Raw genomic sequence first — 27,797 nt, 5'->3', positions numbered from 1 at the left:
TTTCTGTTCAGCGTTACTTAATTTATGAAAGCTGCAAGGTTGGTTTTTTTTTTTTTTTTTTTTTGTCCAGACTGCCCAGAATGGTATCTCAAGCTAATTCAAAATGCTTTCAAAGGATCTTTCTAAATTAATTTACAGCAGGTTTCATTGCACCTTGATGTTACAAAGCATAGATTAAATGCTGCTGCTTGGGTTTAATTCCTGAAATACACTGAAAGAAAACTTCTGTTTTGCATGTGGAAATATTCACGTTCTAGTTCAGACTACCTTTTTTTTTTTAATGGCAAAGGGTAGTTCTTAATAAATTTTACCTTGCAATGAGCTTGATGGTACTGGAAGTGAAACGCGCTGATCTGTTCATTTACTGCCAGGGAAGGTGTTTCTGAAGTGCAGTATTTGTTTGAGGGAGGTATCAAGGTGCGTTTAGGCTTGGAAAAGGGCCATCTGGTCCAGTGTTGATTTTTCCGTTATTTCTGGGAGGTAATGGCTTGCACTGGACAAATGATACTCATATGATAAAGCTTATTTGGGTATTTGGCTTAATGAGACACTTGTGGTAAATGTTTTGCTTCCGGTCTTGTTGAGCTGAAGGGCGTTGTGAGTTGCTGAATGAATCTGAGTTACGATGAATCTGATAAAGGGAACTGCAGTTCGCACGTGTTCACGTTTTACATGACATTCGTACTGGAGCCAAGCCACACCATTCAGAAACGGGTAGGGAAGGACAGCAAGATGTGTATTTCATGGAAGTCTGGAGTTTGCCCATGTCTTAAGCAGCCAGAAGGAAGAGTTGGATTGCAATGCGGTAAAATAGAGAGGATTGTTAGGAGTCATGGGCTCCCGCTGTCGTTTTGTTAAGTTTTTCTGTACGGAGCTGGTTATTCGTTGTGGTTTCTCACATGACACCATTTTATTTGCTGTGTTACACTGCAGCCTTGGGAAACCATGAGGGCTTTTGCAGTGTCTTCACCTCTCTTAGGCTGTTCCTGCTAGAGGTCCTGCCCTGAGGGATGCCTCATCCAGCTCGTCAACTTAGATAGAGCTGAACAGGAGAGGTCTCCTGGAGGTGGATGGGCTGATGAGGAGGAGCAGCTCACTAAGTCAGATTTCAGGAGTTTTGATCTGAGGTTGGGCAAGGGTAATCTCAGAGGCAACTCTGGGTCTGGAACTCCTCGTGGATAAATTGCATACCCGATGTTTTGGTGACAGTGTGGGGTCAGAAAGCTCTGAGAGCTGAGTCAAAGTTTGAGGTGGCACATCAAAAGGTGCTGGTCTTCCCAACTGCTAGAGGTCTTTCCTCATTGAATTTAGGAAGAAATGGAAAAATGGTGATATTGGGAAAGGCTTCCCCAAAGTCATAAAGTGGGAAAGAAGAATGAAAAGAGGCCAAAGAGCGCTGCAGGATGGGACTGGCAATACGCACCGGTGGTGCAGGTGTCGGGAAGACAGCTCATCCCGCTGGGGTGTAGGGCGCTTCTGACACTGCAGAAAAAGTACAAACCAGTGAGGAAACCAGGATGAGAGAGCGCCGTGTGCCTCTGCTTCACTGCCCTGTGGGCAGCCTGGGCGAGCCTGGGGATGCCGTGTGCAGGCACGAATGCTTGCAAAGAGCCTCGGTGATTAACTGCAGCCTGGACAGGTGCTCCTGGGTGATGGGTTGTGAACACTGCTTGCCTAAATATTATCTCTTCACAGACTTCAATGATTGCTGTCTTTGTTTGTTCTCTCTTTGATAAGGCATGACAGCACAAGCAGTTTGGTCAAATATATTTGCCTTGCTCTCCAGGGGGTGCTGAAAGTGTCATGCCTCAGACAGCCAGACCACGCGTCCCTGCCTGAATTACACCCTGAAGTCTGTGCCGGCAGGCAGGTAGTGGATTTGGCTTCACATCTTTGAAATCCAAATCCCTCTCCACCACAGAGACAGACAGAGCTATCCTAATGCTTTCCCTGGCTCCTGGGAAGTTGTTTACAAGCTCTGTGCAAGGGATTGCAACTTCTGAGTAACTTCTGCGGCAGTGCAGGGCTGCCCTGTGATTTTTTCAGACAGGCATTTCTCTGGCTGACGTTACCTGACTGCAGTGTGCAGTGAATCTCATCTTCCAAGGCTGAAATAAGTGGTTCCTGCTTTAACTACGTCTGTTGATGTTAGAGTAGTGCACAGTCCAGCCACCATTCACTGTTGCTTGCCAAAATGACACAAGTTTATTTACAGCAAGAGACTGCTCCTCAGTGGTCAACGTCCCTTGATTTTACTGTCTCTGTTTTCAACTTCTGCTTGGCTTTCTCCTGAGATCTTTGCTCTGCCAGCTTCATCGTGAGATCTGGATACAGGCTGTCCACTGAGTCCATTCTTTTTGGAGTTGCCTGTGTATCCACAGTGGTTGGCAGTGCTGGTGCACCAACTTCACGTTAAATTGTAGGGAATCAGGCTGATGCTTCATGTGGCCGTCCTGCAGCTAAAGCTGCCTTGCCCTAGGCACTGGACACTTCCTGATGCATTATACTTAACAGAGCTTGATGTTTCCCAGATTTGTGCTGCGTACAATTTTTAATTGCTCGTGTCTTGTTTTCCACATAGAGAAAGGTGATTTCATTGCACTGGATCTTGGTGGTTCTTACTTCCGGATTCTGCGGGTGAAGGTATCCCATGAAAAAAAGCAGACAGTACAAATGGAGAGCGAAATTTATAATACACCTGAAGATATCATGCATGGCAGCGGAACACGGGTAAGCACCCTTTCTTTAGAATATCTCTCTACTCTCTGCTTTCATACTATTTTAGAACAACTCCACAAGAATGGCCGTAGCATCTTTAGCAGGCACAGACTTGACTGCATCTCTTGATCCGTGGTGAAAATAAATAAGCAGTATTTGGTCTAATAGAGCGTGCATGGGTGCTGCCAGTGTGCTGTCGTCATGTGGGAGGCTTTTGGCTGAGTTAGGGAAAAAGCGGTCTAGAAGTAAAATTCCTGACTTTTATAGTAAAGTTACTTTCCACAGGCGGGAATTGGCAGCAGGAAAACAACTTAGTGTTTGTAAGCAACGAGCATGACCAACCCTGCAACTCTAGTGTTAGATGAGGGATAGAAATACCCATGACAGCCACATATCTGTCCTGGCGGTCTCATGAGCGACTCAGCATTCATGAAAAGTACAAGTACATGAGAAAAATTACAGGAAGCTGATAGAATGTTTTGGCCCAACTTCAGCTTAATATTTGCTGAATAAATGGTAGGTTTTTTTAGTCTCCAAGGTTCCAAGAGTAGAAAATGTTTGGATCCATTTACTTGGATTTCAAATTGGGTTCTTTGGAAGAATTTAGTTTCTTTTTATGATCAGGAAGTGGATTACAATGAACATTTTACTGACAGATTTGTGTCAGTGTAAGACAAACCGGGTTGGAAACAGCAAGTTTTTTCTATTTTTTACTAGAATGAGCTGCTATTCAGGATATGAGACCTGCAGGAATCTTATAGATTGTTTCAGAAGTATAAACAAAAGAGGAAAGAAAGAAAAATTATGCAAACAGCATTTCTACCCTTAATATACTTTCTGTAGTTACTTTAATACCCTTAACGTATTATCTAATAACTGCTGCTCCATTGTTAAGCAGCAGTGAGTGAAAGACTGCAATCACGGCTTGAAAGTAGCACTGATTTAAGCATTGCTCTGGTATCTGAACCACAGCGATAAAATGCCTTGCTTGTAAAGACTTCTCCTAACATTACTACGTTGTTATCTGGCCAAAAGGTCGTGCAGCAGCTTTCCCACAGAACGGTTTTGGAGAGAAGCTGAGCTGAGCTGCCTGTTGCTGGTGATGACAGAGAAGTTGGGTGGGCTGCCTGGAGGCAGATTTGGAGTGTGGGGTGACTTGCCATTGGAGGGGTGTGAGGAGTGGAGACTGACAAGCAGCAGGGCTGCCTGCATCCCAAGGGGCAAGAGGCTGTCCTCAGGAAGCAAGGCAGGCTGGCTTAAGGTGAGACTTGATGGAGACGTGATAAGGGAAGTAAGGACAAGCCAGGAAAGGAGAGACACCAGGTCTGCATTCTTTCCAGGGCTTTGCTGTGTTTATGTTTTAATTTTTAAATATCTGAAGACCATTTGGCTGTGGGAACCAGCAGTGTGGAGTTCAGACTGACAGGCTTTGTCATGGCTTGTAAACTGAAAGGGAGGTGAGCAGGGCTTCCACTCACCCTAGGGGGATGGTTGTTCCCAGTATTTAAGTACCAGGAAAAGAGGAGGAGAACTAGAAGCATCGTCAGAATTGTCTCCGGGTTCAAAGTTGTCCCATGACAATTTCCCACTACGACTAAAACGTGCTGTGAGACTTTGCAGGGAAGCATGGTGGTTACGCAGGAGGCACCCAGGCAGGTGATGATTTGGTGCTTATTCTGATGTGTTACAGTTGAGGTTCTCTGAAATCTGAGAGACAGGTTAGTGGAACTGAATTGCCTGCACGGGGTAGGCTACTAATGTTTTTCAGCAAGCTGTGTCGTTAACTTCAGTGAATTATACTCTTAAAGCCTAATACAGCTTATTGAAGGGATTGTGATTAATGACTGCATGCCTCACTAGCACAATCCACTTTGATATTTTCTACTTCATTGCATTAAAAAAACCGATTTTTGCCAATCTGTCAGACATAGGCTGACAGCTTTGCCAGTCAGAGACAGTTCCCTGTCAAAGTCAAGGACAAAACTCTCATTGACTGCAGCAATGTAATAGCAGGTCTAAAAGTTGTAAGAAGCCTGTCTTCTCTGTCAACTCAGCAAATGGGAGCGTGCCTGAGGCTTGATTTTGGTGTTTCGCTTTGTATTCTGCCACCACTGTGAGACAGGTTATGGATTTCAGGCTGTTCTCCCAGTCGGAAGCTGTAGTTTCCTTGCTCTTTAAATCTTCCCCACTCGGGGGCTTGAGCTTGAGCTCAGATCTTCAGTTGCTTGCCAAAGCCTGTGAGCTGCCAGCATCCTTGTGGAGATTTCTTGGAGCCCAACCTGAGCAGGCAACTTCGTGGCCAGAGAAAGTAGTGAAGCCTGATATCATATTGCTCAGCGTCTCACGGTTGTGTCACTTCAGGTCTATAAAGGTGTAAAACCCAGCTGGTCCTTTCCTCTTGGCTGCAGCGGTCACTCTGTCTCTCTGACATGTGATACGATATTGGGCTCACACCATTGCCTACCGCACACTTGTGGGTGGGCAGGAATTTGGATTTACCCTCAGTCCGCCTGCCCTACTTTAACAAAATCTGCAGGTACTTTGTTATGTTGCCTCTACTGTCCCGTCAGAGTTACTGGGCATTTGTAAGGTCTAGTCGTTAATCTGGGCATGGGCACATAAAGATGCTTCCTTGAGTCTCCTTAGGAAAAATCTTACTGCCGTTGGTGGCAGCAAAATTAATAAATGCCTGTCTGTCTCTTCTCCTTGGAGCAGTGCGTTCCCTCTGTGCTTTGTTAAAAACAGTAGCACAGCCAGAGCGGGCACCACCGACTGGACGCTGCTACTGTCCTGTCAATAGTTAGCACTCGCGGCTAATAGTTAACTGCGAGTGCCCATGCAGGCTCTGGCACGGGTTACCCTCGCGTGCCCTGCCGCCTGCTCAGAGCCCAAATGACTCGCGGGGCATTGCTGCAGCGAGCATGCGAGCTTCGGCAGGTTGTGTGGGGACTGTGCGGGCAAACACCGGCAGGAGCGCGGACTTCCTGGAGTGCACTGGGGATGTTGAGGGATCTTTTGCAGTTGGACTTAGAAAGCAGGTCCTGTATCTTCTCTCTGCAGCTGTGGTGCGTTGCATGAATGGGATTTTTAGAGCAACATCCACAGGAAATATTTCTGCTTCCTGCTCTCTGAATTCCTGAGGGGTGTGAGGTTCGCCCCTGGGTTATCATCTGTAATCCTGAGGGCAGCTGAAAGTTTAGTAGGGTTGAGTATTTAGCAAGATACTTTCAGATGGAAAGTGCAAGAAAAATGTACACTCCTGTGAATTTCTGTATTCTCCCTGGAGAAGCTGTCATATTTTATTACTGAGCTATAGTTCTTCTTTTCGTATCTCCCTTTCCTCTCTCCCTTGTCTGGACCGCTGAAAATAGCCTTACAGAAGTGCAGCAGCGTAGGTTGCTTTCCCAGGCCGTTTCTCTGTGTGTGCTCAGTGAGATGTCCTTGATTTGGCCAGGACGTGAATGGAAACATTTTCCCTGGGAAACTACTGTACTTGTGCTTAATCAAATCTGACCTCGTTTTAGGAATGGGGTTAAGGTGCTCTCTTAAACTGTAACATACACGCATCACTTCTTGACCTGCTTTGTATGGCAAAATATTCCTCTTCATTTTTTGTGATCACTGCAGCCTGTCTCTAGTGCTTCCCCGTCTCTCCGAGATTCTGTAAATTGTTCTTAATAAAGCTGTGCAGGCTAACTGCAACCAACAGATAACTTTTTGTACTCCCTCCCAATTATCGCCGATCCTCTGGGCAGCTTTCCTGGCCTCATCCCCCCAAAGCTGCAGATAGGGTTGGGCTTTCTTGTTTTGTTTTGTTTTTTCTTGCAGGGAGTTAAAATGTGAAGTGCATTTATCTTCTGGGGCAGGTGGTGGCTTGTTAATGGCTCAGCATCCATTTGTGGTACGGGTCAGTTCAAGGCATGTCTGACTTCTTGGGACGGGTAGATACAAACATGTATTTTTGTTGCTTTATTTGCCAGGGCTTGATTTTTTGCTTTGAGTGTTGCAATCTACCTGAGGAGCTTTTCAAATAGTTCGGTGGGAGAGATGTCCCTCACTGTCATGCCCACACACTCCCTCGCATGCCCCGCTCCTGGCCTGGCTGGTGGGCACCCATCATGGTGTCATTGTCACAGGGCACTGCCGAGGGGCTGTCGAGGTGGCTGGATGAGAAGCAGTACCTGTGGGCCTGGTGCAGGCTGCCTGCATAGTTCAGCATTGTAAAAAAAAAAAAAAAAAAAAAGCGTAAAATGTTCCCATTTTGGGTTGTTTCTCAGAACACGTAAAATATGTGGACAAATCCCCTGGGTTTCCTTTTCGTTTGTTTGATGAGTGCTGTAGGAATAGATCTGAGAGGTGATGTCCTTTGCGTGGCTCCTGCAAAATGCTGGCTGCTCTGATCTCAGCAGTGCTTGAGTGAAGCAGGTGTTGATCTTCTCTGCATAGCTGTAAAATTGCTCAACCTCACGTGGGGCTGGTTCCCAACTGCTCTTTTGAGATGCTCCTCTGTGTTATTGAGAGGTTAAAGGAACATTTTTGGTGTTAAATGTTAAGTGGAAGGGTTATGGCAGGCTCCAGAGCCACATGCCTCTTATTTCGGGAAAAGCATTTTTATATGGGTGTAAAAGGACAATGTATTTCATAATTCATTATTTAAAGTGGTAATATACACTTTATAATATAGAGTATTTTCATAGCTTTGTCATTTAAACATCTTTTAAAATTTGGAGCAGGTATTTTGCCTTTTCCCCTCACCCGGTGCAGTTTTCATCTGCAGTTTGCGATATTTTCTCCCTGAACCTCTGTTTCTAACAGTGGTGGTTTTGTGCTGTGCTCTTTCTTGTAGCTTTTTGATCATGTTGCTGAATGCCTCGGAGACTTTATGGAGAAACAACAAATCAAAGACAAGAAATTACCGGTTGGGTTTACGTTTTCTTTCCCGTGTCGACAATCCAAGTTAGATGAGGTAAGAAGATTTCACAATTTTTGTAGCAGACGGAAGAGCTGCCGTGTTGTTAAAACACTGCTGTGAAAGCAGTACCTCAGACAGGTCTTGGTTTTGGGGTAAAGGAGTGTTGTATTTTGCTGTTAGGCTTCATGTTTGTGTTTAAGTCCAGGCAGGTTAACAGATGACAAAGAGGCACCTGATGTTTTGCACTGCCTCTGCCTGAGCCCCTCAGAATTATGGTTTACCATGTAAACGTGGCAGCAGTTTTTCCTGCCTCCTGTGCAGCCTTTTTCACCTCTCCACGCGGTGTAACTGGGAGGGACCCAGCATGGCAGCATTTGCTCGGATTTTGCTGAACTCCACGAGCGCACACACCCGTCTGGACCAGGGTCTCCCTCCTGAGCATGACAAGGATGCTATGATATTTTTCTTCTCTTGCTCGTTATATCACAGATGACTCAGCAGTCTCCTCGTACAGCATTGCTATGGCAATGGTGTAGCAAATTAATGCAGGAAAGTTGAATCCCCACAACGCTAAGAGGTTGTACTGTTAAAGCACGACCTGCTTTTCTAGCTTGCAGGTCTGTAGGTTAGCCTGGTGCAACAGCTCCCCAGATGTTGGTGCTGAGGAGGACCAGGTGAGGCATGATTTTTATGACATTTCATACTTCCTGAGCGATGCTGAGAGCTGTAAGTGAGGGTGCTCACTAACTCAGGGTCTGGATGTAGTTAAGAATAGAGAACTGCTTTTTTCTGCATCAGTTCAGAAGAGATGAGTTGATTTTGGTGCTTTTGGTCCAGTCTGACCATGGTACGTGGTAAGGTTCAGGCTGCTGAGTGCAGCAGAATCGTGCTGCGGATATGGTTGTGAAGCTGAGTTGCCCTTGAGAAAATCTGTTTAGCTGTGCGTTGAAGGGCACTTATTTGTGGGCTGGTGTGCTCAAGCCAGCTGGGAAGAAATCATGCTTGTGTGGGGCAGGGGCAGGCAGGTAGCATGTGGGGTAACTTGGGCACACGTGTGGAGACGTGGAAATGAGCAGTGGCAGAGTGGAGAAGGATACTAAGAGGCAAGGGGGGTGTCTCTTAATAAAAAAAAAACAAACCACCACCACCCCCCCCCACCAACCTCTCTTTCTGATAGCTTTTGTGATGTTTTAGGTGTTTGAAAAACATGTTTTTCTGGATTCTGTGGTCCAGATTTCTTCCTGGATTGTTGCTTCTGTGAGGCTGTGCTTGCCTGGGTGCTTATTTCTTGGTGCTTGGTGAGCAGAGGGAAGCATGGTGTTCCCTGTTTCTTGGAAAAAAGGGTGACGAGATGGCACTGCACGGTTGTGTCCTGCTGCCAAGGCCTTGCTGGCAAAGCAAAAAATCCTTCCGGCACAGCAGCCTGTCAGGCTGAGAGGAGCTGCTGTTTGCCAGAGTGGTTTGACCACTCTGGATGATAAAAGTTACATGGAACTTGCCCATTAAAGATGTGCCTGCGGGGTGGCCTTTGCCCGTGGCTCCCCTGCACAGCAGCACGGGGGTTTGCTGATGCTAACGAGGACAGCACAGGGGCAAACCCCACACAAAACTGAGTTTGTGGTTTAGTGGCAGGAGAAGATCTGGTGTGGAAAGAGCTGCCCGGACCCCTCTGTCCCTTGTAGCTATCCCACTTGGAGGGCGAATGTGCATAAGACACGTGGTCCATTTTTAAGCTGAGATATGGACCTCCATACACCTGGGCAGTGGCTGCTTGTGCCAATAGGCTTCAGCTTTTCTGGTTTTTAGCTTCTTGGACTCCTGTTGTGAAAGACGTGAATGTTTTGGTGTGTATGAAAAGTTGAGCTGGTTTGAGTTGTCTTTCCTCTTGACTGCAGTCAATGCTCTTTTCTTTACTGTTATTTACTTACCTGTTGAATGCTCTGAATCAGCTGGGCATTATCTAAATAGAAAAAAACCATCAGATGTGGTCATTACCTTGGTTTGCAGGCTCTTTATCACCGTTTACAGACAAGGAATTCAATACCAGGATTTCCTTTTTGATCCATTCTGTAAGTCGGGGACATACGTTGCTGCCTTTCCAGTATTTCCATTTGCTTCAGCCTGTAGGCATGATCCCACCGGGAAAGCAGCCCAGACAGCTGGGACTCCAGGCAGCAAACGTGCAGCAGTCTGATTCCCGCTGCAGCCCAGTTCTGGACATACATCACATCCCTTCTCTTTAGCCAGTCCCGCACAGTCAGCTTTTTCTGAAAGCAGTCGATTTCCATGGCCCAAAAGGATTAAATGGTTTTCCAAGAAAAGCTGTCGAGGAGTAGCAGGGAGAAGAGTGGGCTGAAAATACAAAATGCAAACAAACCATTTTCTAGCAAGGGAGGGGAAAACAATCTCCCATCTTTCAGCTTACTGTAATGAGAGCCAAAGACCGCTGGTGGTCTCAGGTTGGGTTGTTAGGTCGTATAAGAAAAGAGACCTGAAGGTGCATTTGAAGTATAAAATCTTGTTTTTAAGCGGGGTGTGTGTGTGTGGGAAATCTATTTGCATCTCCTGGTGGCATTCTGTTGAATATTGCTCTTTTGTTTTATCAGGGTATTCTGATAACCTGGACGAAGCGCTTCAAAGCAAGCGGAGTGGAGGGAGCAGATGTTGTGAGGCTGCTTAACAAGGCCATCAAGAAACGTGGGGTAAATCGTACCTCGTTCTTTTTTATCTCTGTGTCACAGCAACTGGCATTTTGTTGTGTCCACCCTTCATGTCGCTGACTCGAGCGTGTGATCTGAGTGATGGTGCAGCTTTTCTTGCATCAAGACGTGCAGTTTTGTTGTTTGCTGGGAAACTGGAGTGACATCATAGTGTCGCTATGTGAAAGCTGTGATTTTCCTTGTAGCACAAAACTGAGATACTATGTTGTGGCTTGTTGCTGCCAACCTCCAGCAATTTTATCACTCTCCAGAGACTGAAAAAGGGCTGTGTGTGTGTCAGTGATGTAGCTTTTCAGAGATGTAGCTTTTCAGTGATACCAACATGTCCTCTTCCTGAGAACTGCATCTCATGGTCTGGGCTCAGCTGAGTTGTGCCACTGCCTTGCTTGGGAGCAGGAGAGGAGTGGAGCAGTAGAGAAGGGGCATTTCAGGCTCAGTGAGCTGTGTTGCTCCCTGCAGTTTCTCACTGCTGATTTTATAAAGGGTGGAGACCAGGTTGAGGATTTAAACGAATAAAAAGGCACCGAGTGTGGGATGGAGTGATTTTGGGTTTGTGTAATGTTTTCAGCGAGATACGTTGATTACTCAGCATCCAAATTCATTGGAAACTGGGCAGTATTTGCTCTGTTTGGGCAGTTGCAGACTCTTAATGAAACCTGATTTTTCCTGTCACCGAACAACATTACTATAGTCAGTTACTATCATCAGGCTTGGTATCTGGTAGAAAGACACACTAAAGAAGCTGGAAAGGAATGAGTGCATGTCATTTGGACAGCTTATTTAAATGCAATATTCGCTTATATTTTTGTATTACAATCTTCACTTGAAATACAACTCCCAGATGGTTTGTGAATTCTATGAGAAATTCCTAACTTGGGAATATCTTCTAGACTGACTGCAGTTTGAAGCAACTGCATCAAATTACTCCATGGTGTTTAACTGCAGGGTTCCTCATGTATAGGCCTTTTCTTCCCTGCCTAAGGGTGCTTGCCTGAGAGCAGCTCTTTGCTCTCTAGAATTACACTACTGCTGTTTTGTTGTTTCCCTGCTGCGTTGGTCTGCTCTCATTGTCTTTTTGGGTACATGGGATAGGGAACTGGCAGATGGAATAGGTGATATTTAAAAAGATGAGCTGTGTTATTCAGACAAATCACTTGTCTCCAGTTCCTAGTGAAATTAGTTGATGTAAGGACACTGGTGATAAACACAAGCAGCTTTTTCCAGGAAAGCCATATGGTCCAAGTAATGTTTTGTTCCTCCCTCAGGACTATGATGCAGATATCATGGCTGTTGTGAATGACACCGTCGGGACTATGATGACCTGTGGTTTTGATGACCAGCGTTGCGAAGTTGGCTTGATCATTGGTAATGGATATGGCTGCTGCAGCATGCACCTGGCTTTTCTCCCTTTGCCTGGCCTGTTTGATTAGTACCTTCTGATGTCCTTTCCCTTAAGGCACTGGCACCAACGCCTGTTACATGGAGGAGATGCGACACATCGACCTGGTGGAAGGGGACGAGGGCAGGATGTGCATCAACACAGAGTGGGGGGCCTTTGGAGATGATGGCTCACTAGAAGACATCAGGACTGAGTTTGATCGAGAGATTGACCGTGGATCCCTTAATCCTGGGAAGCAGCTGTGAGTGAGGCAGTTATTTGTGAGCTTTGCTTCTTTTGTTTTCCACTCCACGTTCCCTTTTCCACTAGCCTTGTGAGTTCAGCAGTCGAAGAAAACTTGACTTTGCCTGTGGTGAGGCAAACTGCAGGCTGGGCTGGGCACTGAGGTGGGACAGCTGGACTCTGCCTCCAGATGTTGCCTGTGGGTGGGTGGGTGAGCTCTGTCTCCCAGTGTTGCCTGTGAGTGTATGGATGACTGCTGCCGACATCTCCTGCAGGTTTGAGAAGATGGTCAGCGGGATGTACATGGGGGAGCTGGTAAGGCTCATCCTGGTGAAGATGGCCAAGGAGGGGTTGCTCTTTGAGGGGAGAATCACCCCTGAGCTACTCACCAAAGGGAAGTTTGAGACAAAGCACGTTTCTGCCATAGAAAAGTGAGTACCTGTCCCTTTCACCCCCTGGGTTTCACAGTGACTCTGAATGTTAATTTTTCAGCATCTCTTTTTGCTTGGTGGGAAGATGTGCTGCATTGGCAGTGGCTGCCATTCTCCAGCACAGGTGCAGAGCTGGCATGTGGCGACCCCCAGCAGACAGACTGTGCCCTCCTCCCCAAGTTTTCTCCCTTTTTCTGTGTTGGGAGGAGCTATGAAAGCCTACCAGTCTGTGCAGCTACAGGGTATGCACTGTACTACCTCTCACCCTGCTTGCAAAAACCCAGAAATTGCTACCCTGCAGCTAGACATGGGAGTGAATTGGCTTAGTGCCTCTGAGCAAATACTTGTGTTGCTCCTCGCTGTATCCACGGCATCGCTGGGCAGAAAGAAAACAAGCGTGACAAGGCAGAGCATTTAGTCTCGTAGGCAGTGCCAGGTGCTGCATGGCGACCTCTGCGCTATGTGCCAGTTGGTTTCTTATAGTGTCATCACCCCCTTGGTCAGTACTTACTGTCTCTTCCCCCGCGTTTTTAAAATTCACATCGCTGCGATGGTTTGTACTGCAGTCACTGGGCTGGCTTTTCTTTTTGAAAGGCTGCGGATTTTGGTGCACACCTACAGAGGTGTGCACAGATTGTGAGTGCAATGCCAAGGAAACAGTAACTTCTACAATGCCTGTTACTCGCTGCCCTGTTTTACTCCTATCCCTGTAGACTGTCTTACCTCAACAGCTTTCCGTTAGGTGTCTGTGTTTGTTCATCTTAACCACAGAGGTCCGTGTAATGGACCAAGGTAATGTCCAGCACCAACGAGAAAAGGGCAGTCATTGAGAAACTCAGTTAAGAGCGACATTTGCCCTGAAATCCCACCTTATTTCCTGAAGGGCACTTTGGTTATGAGGAGGGGGCACATCCCTGTGCAGCTTCAAATTTCTAGCTGATGCTAGCAAGATGATGCCAGAGTCCTTAAAAAGATATATGGAGTGCAGTTAGTAATGGCAAGATATACTCCTTGTGTTTTTGTCTAGGAGGTGACCGAGCTGGATAAGTTTTGCGAGAGACTTTGCTGTCAGGCTGGGTGCTAATGAGGGAAAATACAGAGCAAGGGGCAGAAATGCAGTGAGGTTGTAAAAGCCTGAGAACAGACCTATTAGGATGAAATCACTTAGGCAACCTTCGCTCAAGGTTTTGTTTTTCACACTGGGCTTAATTTATTGATACTTACGAGCAAGTGAGTGTGGGATTAGGTCTATGCTCAGGCCTGTGCTGAACTGTGGGGCTGGTGCTTCCTGCTCCAGGCAGAAGCTGTTCGAAGTTTAAAGCATCAGTGTGATGAAAAAGCATTTAATTCCTCCAGGTTGGTGAAAGTGCTTGGAAGTTGCTAATTGTCTTGGGGTTGCTGCTCTGCTTTGGGTCTGACACTGTCGGACCAACTGTGGCCTGAGCTACTGCACATGCCGTGCTCCTGGGAGATGCCCCAGCTCTGCAAGATGGGGCTGGTCCTGGTCCCACGCTTTGTGCGTTCACTTTTGGAGTACAGGAAGCTCACTCGATATGAGATTTGGTCTGATCATCTGGCACAACAAAACTGTGGTCTGTGTTGGAGAGAGAATTGCGCGTAATTATCACTGGACAGGTTTCCAGTGACACCGTGATCTCCTGTCTTGTGGGAAATATACGTGAAGGAGGGTACCTACGGGAGTAGGCGTGCCCATAGGATGGCTGCTATAGTACCTGGGCTTGCACGGTTTGTAGTAGCATGTTGGCACCAGGCTTTAAAGGAAAGCTGTTTCTATCTGTGAATTAATGCATATTTAGAGCGTTTTATTACAAACCTCATTTCAAACTCCCCATTGAGTACTCTAAGAAATTTTCTTTCTAACCCCTTTCTCAAACCCATGGTCGGATGCGCCTCAGTCCTGCATTTTATAGCTCCTCCACCAAGTAGTACCCTTTACTACTCTGTCTTTGTAGGAGCAAAGAAGGTTTGAACAAAGCCAAAGAAATTTTGACCCGCCTGGGGGTGGAGCCATCCCATGAGGACTGCATCGCTGTTCAGCACGTCTGCACCATCGTGTCCTTCCGCTCGGCCAACCTGGTGGCCTCTACACTAGGTGCCATCCTCAACCAGCTGCGGGATAACAAAGGGGTCGGCCGCCTCCGGACCACCGTGGGGGTTGATGGCTCCCTCTACAAGATGCATCCACAGTGAGTGTCTCTGTTCCTGCTGTTAACTCTTCACCTGCCATGGCCTCTGGTTTGCAGAGGGTTGAGCATGTAACCCCAGGCATGTGGTTTGGGTGTGAGATGAGGAACCTGGATTGTGGGCATCAATTTGGTCTGAGATGGGGACCTTAGTGGAAAGGAAAGATGTGAAGAAGCAGGGTGAGATTTGAAAAAAAGAACAAAACCGCAAAGAAAAGAACCAAACCCTTGAGTAACTGGATACCGCAATATCAGTGAGAACTGGTGGTTTGAGTGCATACCTTAAGGGATCTCAACAGACCTCTTGGAAGGAATTTCTTCGTACAAGATCTTACTTTGTGCCTGTGGATTGGGCTTTGAGGAGACCTGCATTAGAGCACCTTGATCTCTATTTTCAATTTAAACTCAGTAGTTTTGAAAATGACTGTGCCGAACCCTTTTTCTTTTTTCAACCTTTTCTGAAGATATACTTGGAAACCAGGTGAAAAATTAATCAGTGCTTACATATTTGTGGCCTTTTAAAAACTGGCTTTGTCTTGTTTTTCCCCATCTCGAAAGTTACATTTTTAATCAAACAGCTCTTTAGATTTATGTTGAAATCAGAGAGGAAGTTGAGCTCTCCTGCTGTGAGAATATTTGGTCCTGGTAACAGGATTTGGAGTGAGTCTTAGGGTCCAAAATGACCCCAGAGCCCAAGCCCCAGGGCTGCGGATGCTTAGGAGTGGCTGCTGGCCTGTGTGCGCTGGAGAGCAGCAACCTGCGTAAGGATCTCCACGCTGCGAATAAAGAAATGGCAGAAACAGGCAGTGTGCAGGTGTGGTTTATGCACACATGGTAAAAGGCTGGTGTTTAGTAAATAATGACTGGAGACTACGAGTCAGTTCCCAGCCTTGGCTGTGGGATTCAGCGGTGGGTACCAAAGGGCAGCAGAAACACCACATACAGCACGTACCTTGGCTTTGGAGCTGACTGGGAGGGCTGAGTGTCGTTTATGAGGAGACTTTTGAAAGGAGAAACATGTTTAACATTTTGTTTTCGGTTTCTCATTATTTTGTTGGAAAAAAGATACTTTCCACAGTTAAAGAAAACTATAATATTTTGACAAACAAAAATTTCCAAGAATGCTATTTTGACTGGCTGTTCCAGATGGTCGGGTCTAGGGTGGGTTAAGATAACATACACGGGCAGGTTTTGCCTCTGAGCTGTTTCCCCACACCACCTAAACCACTGAGTTCAGGACAGCTTGATGACCCCAGGAGAGGGGATCGAAGCCAGGGGTTTTCTCCCATCCAAGGTCAGGTTCAGGGGATGAGACTCATGCTCTCTGCTGGGTTTTGATGTCTTTTCTTGGAAATTCAAGAGGAAAGAGGCCAGAGGGAAGAACTGTTTCTCCCCGGCAGTTTTCCTACTTTGGAGGCTGTAGCTTGCTTGGGCTCCTCACTCCTCTCGTGGTCGGTCCACAGTGGCAGCATAGATTTTGGGGGCTGTGGGGGAGGCCACGCAGATGGTGGGCTTACAGCCTCGCCTCCCCACAGGTACGCCCGGCGCTTGCACAAAACCACCCGGCGCTTGGTGCCTGACTCGGAAGTGCGGTTTCTGCTGTCAGAGAGCGGAAGTGGGAAGGGAGCAGCGATGGTGACAGCGGTGGCATATCGGCTGTTGGAACAGCACCGGCTCATTGACGAGACACTGGCCGAGTTCAAGCTCACCCATGAGCAGCTGCTGCAGGTGAAGAAGAGGATGAGGGCGGAGATGGAAGCGGGGCTGAAGAAGAAGACTCATGAGACTGCCAAAGTGAAAATGCTGCCCACCTTTGTCCGCAGCACGCCGGATGGGACAGGTAGAGGCATGCTGGAGTGAGGCTACCGGCTCGGCTGCAGGGTGCCAAAAATGGGCTTCCAGTGATGGGCTTTGGGTTTGGGGAATGAAAGAGGAGCCTCCTGAGCTGTGCAAAAGAGAAAACCTCAGCCCCAGGCAGGGCAGCCTGCACTGCTTTTGTGCTGGTTGCTGGCAGCCTGGCCCCACATCCTTGCCCCAAGGTGCAAGCAAGCCACAGCCTGGGAGGAGAGAACCACAGCTGGGCTTCTAACCCCAAATGCATCTGAACCCTGTTTGCACAACCAGTTCTTTGGCAGTTCTCTGCGTTTCAGAGTATCTGGCCAAGTTTCTGCTTTCTCTCAAGAAACAGTTGTGTGGGTCCTTTTTTCCTTGTTGGTTTAAAACAAAACAAACCCAAAAACCACCAAAAAAAAAAAAAAAGGGCTGGAGTAATCAGAGCAGAATCTGTATCAAAGTGCTTTCTGGGGAAGGCACTTTTTTAGTTTTTGCTTATGGTTCTTTAAATACACACACACATTCTTTTACAGAGAATGGAGACTTTCTGGCACTTGACCTTGGAGGGACAAACTTTAGAGTTTTGCTGGTGAAAATACGCAGCGGTAAGAGGAGAACAGTTGAGATGCACAACAAGATCTATGCCATTCCTATAGAGGTGATGCAGGGAACAGGAGAAGAGGTATTTGTATTATTCTTCTGCAGCACTGCTGCTTTTTAAGTATCTTCTCAAGGGCGTGTAACATGTGCAACTTCAAATGTACAACTTCTCTCTTTAAAGCTGTTTGATCACATCGTTACCTGCATTTCTGACTTCCTGGATTATATGGGGATAAAAGGTGCACGTCTTCCTCTTGGCTTCACGTTTTCCTTCCCTTGCAAGCAGACCAGTCTGGATGCCGTAAGTTCCTAAATGTCTTTTGAATCTGCTTTTGAGCTTATGCTAGGCCTGATTTCTCTACCTCCAGTTCATCTCTGTGACACTTACAGGGAGGTTGTACCAGGGCAGAGTTCATGCTCTGACCCTGACCAGTACAGCTGCTCCTATAAATAGTTCCTTTAAAGGTAGTAATGCAAATGCCGCTCAGCCCACAGCAGTGGCAGATAAGAGCATTTACATTTTCCATGGTGTTGATGCCCCTTTTTCACAATATCACGTTTTTCCCAATCGTATAAACCTGCTGCACTGTGATACTTCCCTGGTTTTGTGAGCAGTGAGCGAAAGTCCATCCCTCCTGCCAGAGCCTGTTCCCCAGCTGATCTGGGCTCACTGCATGGTGCGGGTGGACCAGGGTCTGCTCAGTTATGTCACCCTAAGAGTAACAGTGTAGCCTGCAGCACGTCCCTGTCAAGTGTACCCTTTTTCTTCTCACTTGCATGTTTAGCTTCCTCACAGCCACATACTTCCACCAGCTCCATCTGTGCAGCTGATATTCTTGTTCATAGAGACTCTGCTGTATAACCTCATGCTGAAGCATTCAAAATGTCAAGTGTAAAGAATAACATCGACTCAGTGAGAATAAGACGGCTATTCATATAGAAGGAAGGAGGCAACAGGCAGTCATGTTAGGAGGAGCATTCACATGCCCAGCTCTAAAATGCTTTCATCTTGCTGGTGATTGGCTTGAGCAAGCTCGGGAGGCTTTGGAGAGCGACTGAGAGAAGACAGGTTGTTCAGCAAAATGTAGCACCCATGTTGGTGAACACTGGAGAACCTTCTCCTTGAACCTAGAGCCCCTATGAGTCCGTGAACCAACTGACCATAAAAATCCGTTGCCATTTGCTGGTGCTGTGGGGTCAGAGCTGCAGTGTGCAGTAACCTGTGTTCACCTGTGTGAAGCGCTGTGATTTTGTGCTTTCATGGCCTGGAGAGGTGGGCAGATGCAGGGAAGTTATCAGACAGACATGCTCAGTGATCGTCCCTTAGAGGATTGTAGGGTTTTTGGGGCGATTTGTAGTGCATCAAGAAACTTGGTAACTAATTCTTCTTTCTTTTCAGGGTATCCTTCTCAATTGGACAAAAGGTTTCAAAGCTACGGACTGCGAGGGAGAAGATGTGGTGTATTTGCTTAGAGAAGGAATTAAAAGAAGAGAGGTGATTTTTCTTAGGGTTTTGTTTTCAATATCTCCACTTATTTCTCCCTCCCCTCCAGACCTGACAGAGCTCATGGGTCAGGCTGGCTCCCTCTCGCAGGGTTTGTGTGCCTTGAGGACACGGGCTGTGCCTCCTGTCCTGCACAGAGAGTGTTTGCCTTGCAGCCTGATGCCGACCGGCTGTGCTGGCTCTGATGCTGACAAGTAGCCTGACCACCATGTGTAGGACAGTCTAGAGGGTACATGGTGGAAATCGGAGAGTTCAGCCACCAAACCGAAATTGCTACTCAATTTTTTACTCAAAAATTGCTACATTGGGAAGTTTTGTTTCATTGCTTGTTTTTTTCCCTGGAGGCTTCTAATATTATAAAGCTGGTAAAACTTTTAAGGCTACTTGCAAACCCTGTGGCAATTGTCACTGCATCACAGTGTGGGGGAAGCAGGAGTTTTCAATATAGTGATTGTAGGAATGCACCTCAGTGCACCTGAAATGACAGTTTTCCCTCTCCCAACCCTTGATCTTGAAAGAGCCTCAAGCAGCTTAACTAAAACTTTCTAGGAAGGGAAGAAAAATGGCCTGAGGAGAACATTAATTTTGCAGAGTTTTTAGCAGCAAGTGAAACCTTAAAAACCTTTGCTACTGGATTTGCTACCGCACTGCTGCAATACAGAATGGCGATAGCCCTCCATCATGTGCCTGTGTACAGGATCTGTTCTTAAATATACCTAAGCCAAAGAGAACAGCCACGAAGACATAGCCTATCGTAAGTAGAGCATGTGAGGAGCTACCCGCTGGTAGATTAAGTTCCTATTTTTGCATGTGTAAAACCAGGCTGGTACTTTCATTTGTTCGTTTCCAGTGTGTTTTGACAGCATCCCCTTTGGTATGCTCCTTTCCTGGCCCCTCTGGTGTGAGGGGTTGCCCCAAACCCGCATTTTCACTGTTGTATTTCTCTCTTCTGAAGGAGTTTGACTTGGATGTGGTGGCTGTGGTGAATGATACGGTGGGCACAATGATGACTTGTGCTTATGAAGACCCAAACTGTGAAATCGGACTCATTGTTGGTATGTCTTTTTATTTGGCACTTTTTTATTAAACAGCACGTCAGCCGATCTGTCCGTATTCTCATGGAGACATCCCTGCGGTTAACTGAAAACACAGCTGGGGTGTCCATGAGTGAAAGATGCTGAGATGAACAGCTATGTCTTCAGAAGCAAGCTGTATTGAGGAGTTAAGAGCAAAATTCAACAGCCAGCTTAGTTCTGTCCACGATCAGTTGAGAGAAGCACAGGCTGTGATGCTGAACAAATCCCGCCTGGTTTTTTGTGCGGGAGGGAAAGGCACTGTTCTGCTTGTGAAGTGGGTAAATGTGGGCTCGGCAGCCTCACCAGCTCCAGGAGCATTGGTTAGTTTAGCCTGTAAGAGTTTCCTTGCCAGGATGTTCAGGGAGCCTACAGCTTTCCTGGAGCACGTGGTCTCTCAGAATAAACTTGTAAAGCACAGCCACAGTTCCCGAATGGGGTATGATGAAGAGCTCTGATAGACAAAGCATGGTGACTGACAGCTCCCTTCCCAGCAGGGAGACAGCTGAAATAATTCCACGTGTTCCTGTCGGTGCCTTTGCAAATGCCACACCAGGGGTGCCTGAGGCACATGGTGGTGTGAATTCCCAAAGCTCTCCAGAGACATGAATTTTCAGTGGGAGAGAAGGGGATTGAGGCACTTGCAAGCTCCAAGAATTCTTTCAGTTGCAAGATGGGCTGTAGGAAAATAAAACGCCACCAGTTTCTCCTCCAGACAGTTGGAAAATGTCCAGGATGAGTCAGCACAGCGCAGTGTGGGTAGGAAGTCACGTCTGTGCAGCTCCGTCAGTGGCGTGTTTTCAGGGACAGAGTCCCCGCAAGAAGGACAGCGTGTCCTTGCGGTGCTGAGAGCATCCTCTGAGGGCTGTCTGCTGCAGCCCTGCCAGAGATGCGCCCCAGCCAGCATGTCTGTGTACAGAGCAGGGAGTTGAAGGCAGCCTGGGTACATGTTGGATAACAAGAGCAAAAGCCCCAGGGCTCTGACAGCTCCCTCTGCCCTGCCTGAATTGCCTCGGACAGACTGACAGCGCTTGCTGAGGTGCCTGCATGAGCTGGCAGTTGCCCTGCTCTCGCCAGTGCAGGGAGGTGGGTGAACTTTCCTGCTTGTCAGGGAAAAATATTCTTGCGGGGGAGAATTCACATTATGCTGGTGCACTGTCTGCCCAGAGCCACCTGTCTGCCCAGGAGAGCCGATGCTTTGAGCATCCACTGCTGAATGCTTTGGAAAGTGCCACTAATGAGACCAGGTCTCTGCTTTTCATCTGCTGGCAACAGGAGATCATCTAAAAGCCTGTCAAACAGCGCCTATTTAATAAGTATCCACATATTCAGGCAGCCCTTACTTAGCTCATTCTGGACAATGAGACCTTGCATTGGGAGGTTGGCCAGTGCTGGTGGTCCACAGCTGGGTCTGGTCTGGTTTGGTCTGGTCCTGTAAAAGCTGGGTCTTGGACTGCCAGCCCAGGCTTTCCACCCCCAAGCTCTGTGCTGTGGCTCAGCTCTCCTGTGGCAGGGGAGTGCTGTGGGAGGATCTATATTTGCTCAGACTTTATAGTAAAAAAAATCACAAAGAAAACCAGACTTGCTGATGTAACTGGCACAGATTCTGTGGTGCAGGGTTAAATGAGAGTTTGGTAAGCAACTTGAAGAAAACTTTTACCCCAGGTAGCAGCAAAAGCTGCCTCTCTTTTCTGATAAAGCTTTGCTCCCTACGGAGCTCCCTTTAAGCAAAATCAGATAGGGCATCATTTCTTCGTGTTAGTAACCCTCATCATTTCTTCGTGTTAGTAACCCTCATCATTTCTTCGTGTTAGTAACCATCATCATTTCATCATGGAAGTAACCTTCCTGCCATAGAAACTATTTAAACAATTTGAGTCATGAAAAAACCCAAGCAAAAACTAAAAAATACCCTGCAATTAGCAGGTAAAAGCCCTGGGGTTTTCTTTGCCTGATGCCTCAGAACTTGCTGAGGTTTTCAGTTTGGCAAATTTTCCCCTGTATTTTTTGGGTCCATGGGCTTTGTGGGAGTTGTTTCCTGACTTCAAAATCCAGCTGGTTATTGAAGCACATGAGGCTTGCTGCACCAAAAGTGCCACACTGATGCTCCTCCCTGTAGCACAGGACCTTCAGCCCAGCTGGCCTGGGTGAGCCTCTTCTCTGAGTCGTCATGAGTGGTGCACCACAGTACTGGTATTTTCTTTCAATTTAGGATAATTGAAGAGTGTGTTTTCATGATGTTTCAAATGATGATTTTACTTCATCATTCAAAAAAAGCACATTCAAGATCCACCAGAAGGTTTTGACAGGGCTGTTGTGCTTGTTCTTGTGTTGTTTTGTTCCAAACAAAGAATAATTTTGGTATTTTCTTCTTTCAGGAACTGGCAGCAATGCCTGTTACATGGAAGAGATGAGGAACATAGAGATGGTGGATGGTGAGCAAGGACGGATGTGCGTAAACACGGAGTGGGGAGCGTTCGGGGATAATGGATGCCTGGACGATATCAGGACAATATATGACAAAGCGGTTGATGACTATTCCCTAAATGCTGGAAAGCAAAGGTACTGCAGGATAAATGGGATGCCAAGAATAAGCCAGGCTGCCTTAAATGCTTTTTAGAGAGAATTGCATTTCTCCCAGCCAGAGAAGGGAGAGGTTAGGAGTGGCAAATGACTGCCGCCCTGCTATCCCAGGGGCTCTCCCTCTTCTGCGCTTTTCCTGGTCGCTGCCTTTTTTCAGCTTATTTGCTGCCATGGGACTGCAGCAGGGTTTTTGGTGAGAACTTCCAGAGTCTTGAAATTACTAAGAGACCCTTTTTCTCATCCTGTGTTGTACTGAGGGTGTTTAAATGGCTTGTTGTTCTATTGCTCTATTGCCTTTAGAAATCTTGAGCCTACTCACCAGCGTGGTTGGAACTTGGAGCTGCTCACTGTAAAGCAGTCCGGAGCTTTCTAGCAGTTGCAGCCAGCTCTCGTATCAGACAATTTTCTGGATGAAATATGTCATGTCAGAGGACCTGCCTTTCTTGGCCCTGGAGGTTGGTTCCCTTTTGGGGGTCCAGCTCTTGTTTGGGCAAGTGCATCTCTGTCCTCTTCCAGAACGGGAAGGAAGGGGGTGTGCCCAGCACCAGTAAAACCGGGCTGAGACTGCTGCATGCCCAGACTGCAATTTTTCGTAATTTCTCTGCAGCAATGCTTTGATGCCAAGAGGTTTTAAAAAGGTATTGTGACTAGAGTAAACCTGCCTAAAAACCTGGGGGATGCAGACAAGTTGGCAGGTCCCTTGGGAGGCTCTTTAGAAGTTAGGGCTCAAAGAGACCCAGAGAGGCAGATGCTGAGCGAGCCTGCCACAGCAGCAGAGTTGGCATGGAGTATGCAGCCAAAGCTGTAGCAGAGACTGCCAGGGAGAATAATTTATTCCAGATAGAGTTAGGTATTTAAGAGGGAGGGCACTTGCTGGGTACAAGCCTGTGAGAGCTCACAGTATTAAATGGGCTGCGTGGCAGGCTTCCAGTGACACGGCATGCTGGGTTCCACTCAATCCAGGGCAGAAACCCTGCTTTAGAGCTTCTGGAGGAGAAACAAAGGATGCATCACTCTTCAGGAAATGGAGAACTGTTCAGTTTTCATTGGTAAGGGCACAGCTCACGGACTCCAAAATGCTCCATTCAAACCAGAATGATGCCGGAGGGGAAGGACTGCAAAGCAGACTCCTGCCCTCCTCAGCGCAGGGCTGCCCTGTACTGGTGCTGAGCATTGCTTGTGGACCACTCCTTGTTGTCTGCAAGTGGAAGGTATTCCCTCTCTCTAGCCTGGGGGCAGGCCTGCAAGTGGAAAACTCGGGTCCTGTGAGCAAAGTGGGGGGCAAGAGGGCTTCAAGACAGCTTGGTTCCTCCCTGTTTTGGTTATTGGACTGCCGGTTCCCTACTGGAAACCAAGTTCTGGCACTAACTGAAAAGTGTAAACCAACCCTGGACCCTCAGCTTGCTGATTTACAGGGAAGTGGTCCTGTGGACATGCTGGACATATCTTTTCACATCTATTATCTTTCACGGGGTTTCACAGCACAGGACTCCCTTAAAAACGCTGCGCTCGCAGTGATGGCACCTTGTGTTTTTTTTCCTGTAATTTTGCCACATGGAGGCCCTGAGCTTTTTCTGTTGAAGATCTCAGTTATGCTTCAAGAAGGCTCCCAAATGTTGTGCAGTGGAGACATGTTTTCCCTGGAGTCCACTCACGGCTGTCGCTGGAGGATGCACAGCAAATTTAGCTTTCACCTGGGCACTGTTCTGCTCTCCTGTGACGTGCTTTAATTTCTTCCATCTGGGAGAAGTACCAACTGTCATTAACAACAGCCTGGCTGGGGGAACGTGGTAGTGAGGAATAGATGAAGGGTTTGTAGATGGGCTCGCAAGGCTTCCCACTGAGGCGTCACGCTTTCTCTTGCCCGTGTTTTCTAGTAAATGGCCTTTCTGTGTAAATCGGGTTGCCTGTTTCATGTCCCCAGTGCCTGTGTGCAGGACACCTGGCTGGTAACGCAGCTGCGATATTGCCTTTGCAAATGTGAGCGGCGTCCCTCTGAGCTGTGCCGCTGCCTTTCATTGCAGGTATGAGAAAATGATCAGTGGGATGTACCTGGGGGAAATAGTCCGCAATATTTTGATCGACTTCACCAAACGGGGGTTCCTGTTCAGAGGCCAGATTTCAGAGACGCTGAAGACCAGACATATCTTTGAAACTAAGTTCCTTTCTCAGATCGAGAGGTGAGTGCTGCAGAGGAAGTTGTTTAGGGTGAAATAGTGTGGTGACACTCATATGGTGACACTGCTGGAGGGGAGAGACAGCTGGAGAGAATTGCTTGGTTCTCCAGAGGAAATTTTGGTTTTGTCTAGAGTCTGTGCATGTGCAGGACTCTTCACAACATCACTGTAATTTCTAGCAATGCTCACTGCTAAATCATGGGAAGGGCTGTCAAGAATTTACTTGCTGAGAAATCCAGCCACTCTCCTGTGCCCCTTGTGAGTGTCTAGCTACAAATGTTGAACCGAATGAACACTAGCTGAAGGAGTGCTTCTTTACTGGCTATTCTCGTGTCTTCATTGTTTGGACTCTGTATTTTAAAGTAATCTCAAAGCCTTTTGAGTCTTTATGGGGAGAAGACCCCCCCCTCCAGTTGATTATTAAAAATATTTTCCTGAAATGCCCTTTGTAAGAAAAAACAAGGGGATGCAATGCAGAGCTGGACTCGGAGCCTCCTTTGCTGCCTCTTTTGCACTGCAGTATGGTGCTGGGGTGAATGAATTTGCATTTCCCATGGTCTCCTGCGCTGGCAGGAAAGGCTGCGGGTGCATGGATGCAGCCATCAACGCAGCGGGGGTTTGTGGCAGTGGCTTGACCGAGGGGAAACCTTTAATTTAACACTGTGCTCTTCTGCTTCTGCAGTGACAGGCTGGCCTTGCTGCAGGTGCGAGCCATCCTCCAGCAGCTGGGGCTCAACAGCACCTGCGATGACAGTATCATTGTCAAGACCGTGTGCGGAGCAGTGTCGAGGCGAGCAGCTCAGTTGTGCGGCGCTGGAATGGCTGCTGTTGTAGATAAAATTAGGGAGAACAGAGGATTAGAGCACCTGGAGATAACGGTTGGTGTGGATGGGACTCTGTACAAACTACATCCACAGTGAGTATTCACCTTCTCCACGTTTATTTGCCTGTGATTTGTACCACATTGCTTGTACATCCTTTCTCTTGACGCACCAAACCGGTCTCTCTTAATTGCTAGGATGAAAGCCAGGGAAAAGAAGTTTTAGTCAGGGGTGGTCAGGGCTTTCTAAAGGGTAATGAGAGGATCAACAAGCACTTGAGAAGGATTCTTGGGGCAGTGACAAACTGAAGGGGACAAGGCACACAGCAAGAGAAGGATCTTTTGGCTGTGCAAAGGCAACGACAGCACAGGGCCAAAATGCCTGGTGTCTCTTTGGAAGATGTTTATTCAGTGTGCAGAAGATGTGCATTGCTTCAGCAGCCAGAGATGGTGGCAGGAGGAGAGAACTAGTGCCTGTCTCTGGTGTGCATGGATGGAAATGGTTGGGAAGGAGATAACCGTACGTGGTCTCTTCTCTCCCCTTTGCTGTGATACTAGCACTCAGGGTTAACCTCAGACAGAGAGGAAGGGGTGGGATGTGACTGCTTTTTTCGTTTAACACCCACTGCTCCCGGTCTTCAGATCCACCCTAGCTTCCAGCATTTTAGTTCTTTCTCCAGTGAAGGGGGCAGCACTGCGAAGAGCCCTGGCAGTACTACACTCTGCAGGCACTATGGGACCTGCCTCACCCACTGCTGTTGTTTCCTTTCGCAGCTTTTCAAGAATCATGCACCAAACGGTCAAAGACCTGGCACCCAACTGCGACGTGACCTTCCTGCTGTCAGAGGATGGCAGCGGGAAAGGGGCAGCGCTCATCACAGCAGTGGGATGTAGGCTTCGTGATGCCGAGCAGAACTGAACTCCACAATCCTGGCCCCGATTCTGTCTTGTGAGCACTTTCTCATAAAGCAGCGACTGCATAGCCAGAACTGGTAAAAACCCAGAACTCACTGCTTTATCGGGGAAAAAAAATACAACTAATGACATAAAAAATAGGATACAAGATAGAATGTGTGCTGTTAATAATATCTCCTGTTTCCGGACCCTAATCTGCATGTTTCTTATTCACCTTGTTGGTACCTTCCCCATCTGTAGGTCATGGAAAAATCAGTCTATAATTTCTGCAGCTGTCCAAACCCAGTTGTTGTCTGAGACGAAATTGCCCCCAAGTGATGTGCGTTGAGAGCTACCATTGCATCATACCAAATGTGTTCTTTGCAGCATCCCTGTTAAGCGCACCACCAGCACGCTGACCACCAGACCTGGGTGTTGATGCTTTTAGTGAAGGGGAAGCAACAGTTCTCTCCTGCATATCTACCTGCTGTTGTTCCGTCTAAAGCGATTGTGAAAATATTATGGTGTGTCAGCACTGTGCACGCACGTAACTCTATAGTGGGACTTGACAATGCGACTTACTTGCTTCCTTGATGCCTGTTTTGTCATGGTAAAAGTAAACACCCTTGTCCCACAGATCTGGTTCCACTGGTATTTCCCATTGCTTCTGTGAATAGTGTTGTATTACCGGGCGAAATCTGTCACGTTTCAGCAAGAAATCCCTAAAGAGTACAATGAAGTGGTTGGTGATTGGGGTAATCCAAATCTCCAGACCTGGGAAATTGGTAGATTTATGGTCCCTGCACGGGCTGTGCTGTATTCTGCTGTTTAAGAGTTCTTATAAAAAATATTTTCTATCTCCTCTTGTCAGTCTAGATCAGGGCACTGCAGCTGCCCTTCTACTGAATCTGCAGCTAAATGGTGTCTCTCGGATGTGTATATTTCCGTCTCTCGCCTTAAATGGGTATTTGATTCCACACGAAGCTTTAATCTTTAATACTGTTAAGCAGCCATTCAAAACACAAACACTCGGCTAGAGCTAGTGATCAGAAAGGAATATGAGAGGGTTTGGTTTTGATCTTGCCTTTGAGGACCCGGGCGCGTTAGCTAAACAAAACACAAAGCCAAAATTGGACCCAGCTTATTTCAAGGACTAAAGCAACAACAAAGACCATATACACCTGGTGCATCCTGTCGTCTGTCGAGCCGGTGCCATTATGATCTTTGCGTACCAGCTGCATTACTTGGATTGAGAAGCAGTTAGGAAGGCAAATGTTGAATAGCATTTGCAAGTCACACCACTTTCTGCAGAGAGGGAGACCGCACAGTAGTCCTTAATTCCTGCTCTTTTACCAAAAATGAATTTGAGATGTGTGCATGGTTTTCCCTGCTGCCTCTTCCTGCAGAAATCAGGTGGAAATTTGAAAGCTACTCCTCTTTGTCCTCGTTCCACGCCCCCAAGATTTGGATTGCCCTACCTATCGGTAACATTTCAATATGCATTATGGTGCACTGTGAGTGAATGTCGTAAAGTACCATGTGAGTCACAAACAGTCACTGCAGCTTTAACTGTGTGTCTACCTGAAAAATTGCATGCCTAACTGGTTTTGCAAAGGTAGAGAGTCTTTTTACTTTGCACACTAGTAGCTCCGATACTAGTGTTACGTGATACTTGTGAAAATATTAAAGTTTTTTGATGTGCGTTAA

At 47.1% G+C, this 27,797-nt stretch overlaps 1 protein-coding gene across 1 annotated transcript; it reads left to right on the top strand.

Moving 5' to 3' along the window:
* The first annotated feature begins 2,585 nt into the window (after positions 1-2,585).
* On the top strand, positions 2,586-27,797 carry HK1 (hexokinase 1). Its single transcript, XM_010142921.1, has 16 exons — positions 2,586-2,730; positions 7,565-7,684; positions 10,237-10,332; positions 11,616-11,715; positions 11,807-11,990; positions 12,247-12,402; positions 14,376-14,609; positions 16,142-16,446; positions 16,973-17,121; positions 17,221-17,340; positions 18,439-18,534; positions 19,499-19,598; positions 21,995-22,178; positions 24,224-24,379; positions 25,059-25,292; positions 25,971-27,797. The coding sequence occupies exons 1-16, from the start codon at positions 2,674-2,676 to the stop codon at positions 26,113-26,115; spliced, it is 2,436 nt and encodes an 811-aa protein (XP_010141223.1). The 5' UTR covers positions 2,586-2,673; the 3' UTR covers positions 26,116-27,797.

The sequence above is a fragment of the Buceros rhinoceros genome, unplaced genomic scaffold (genome assembly GCF_000710305.1).
Source record: "Buceros rhinoceros silvestris isolate BGI_N320 unplaced genomic scaffold, ASM71030v1 scaffold14450, whole genome shotgun sequence".
Taxonomy (NCBI): Eukaryota; Metazoa; Chordata; class Aves; order Bucerotiformes; family Bucerotidae; genus Buceros; species Buceros rhinoceros.
This window is presented reverse-complemented; position numbering and strand designations above follow the sequence as displayed.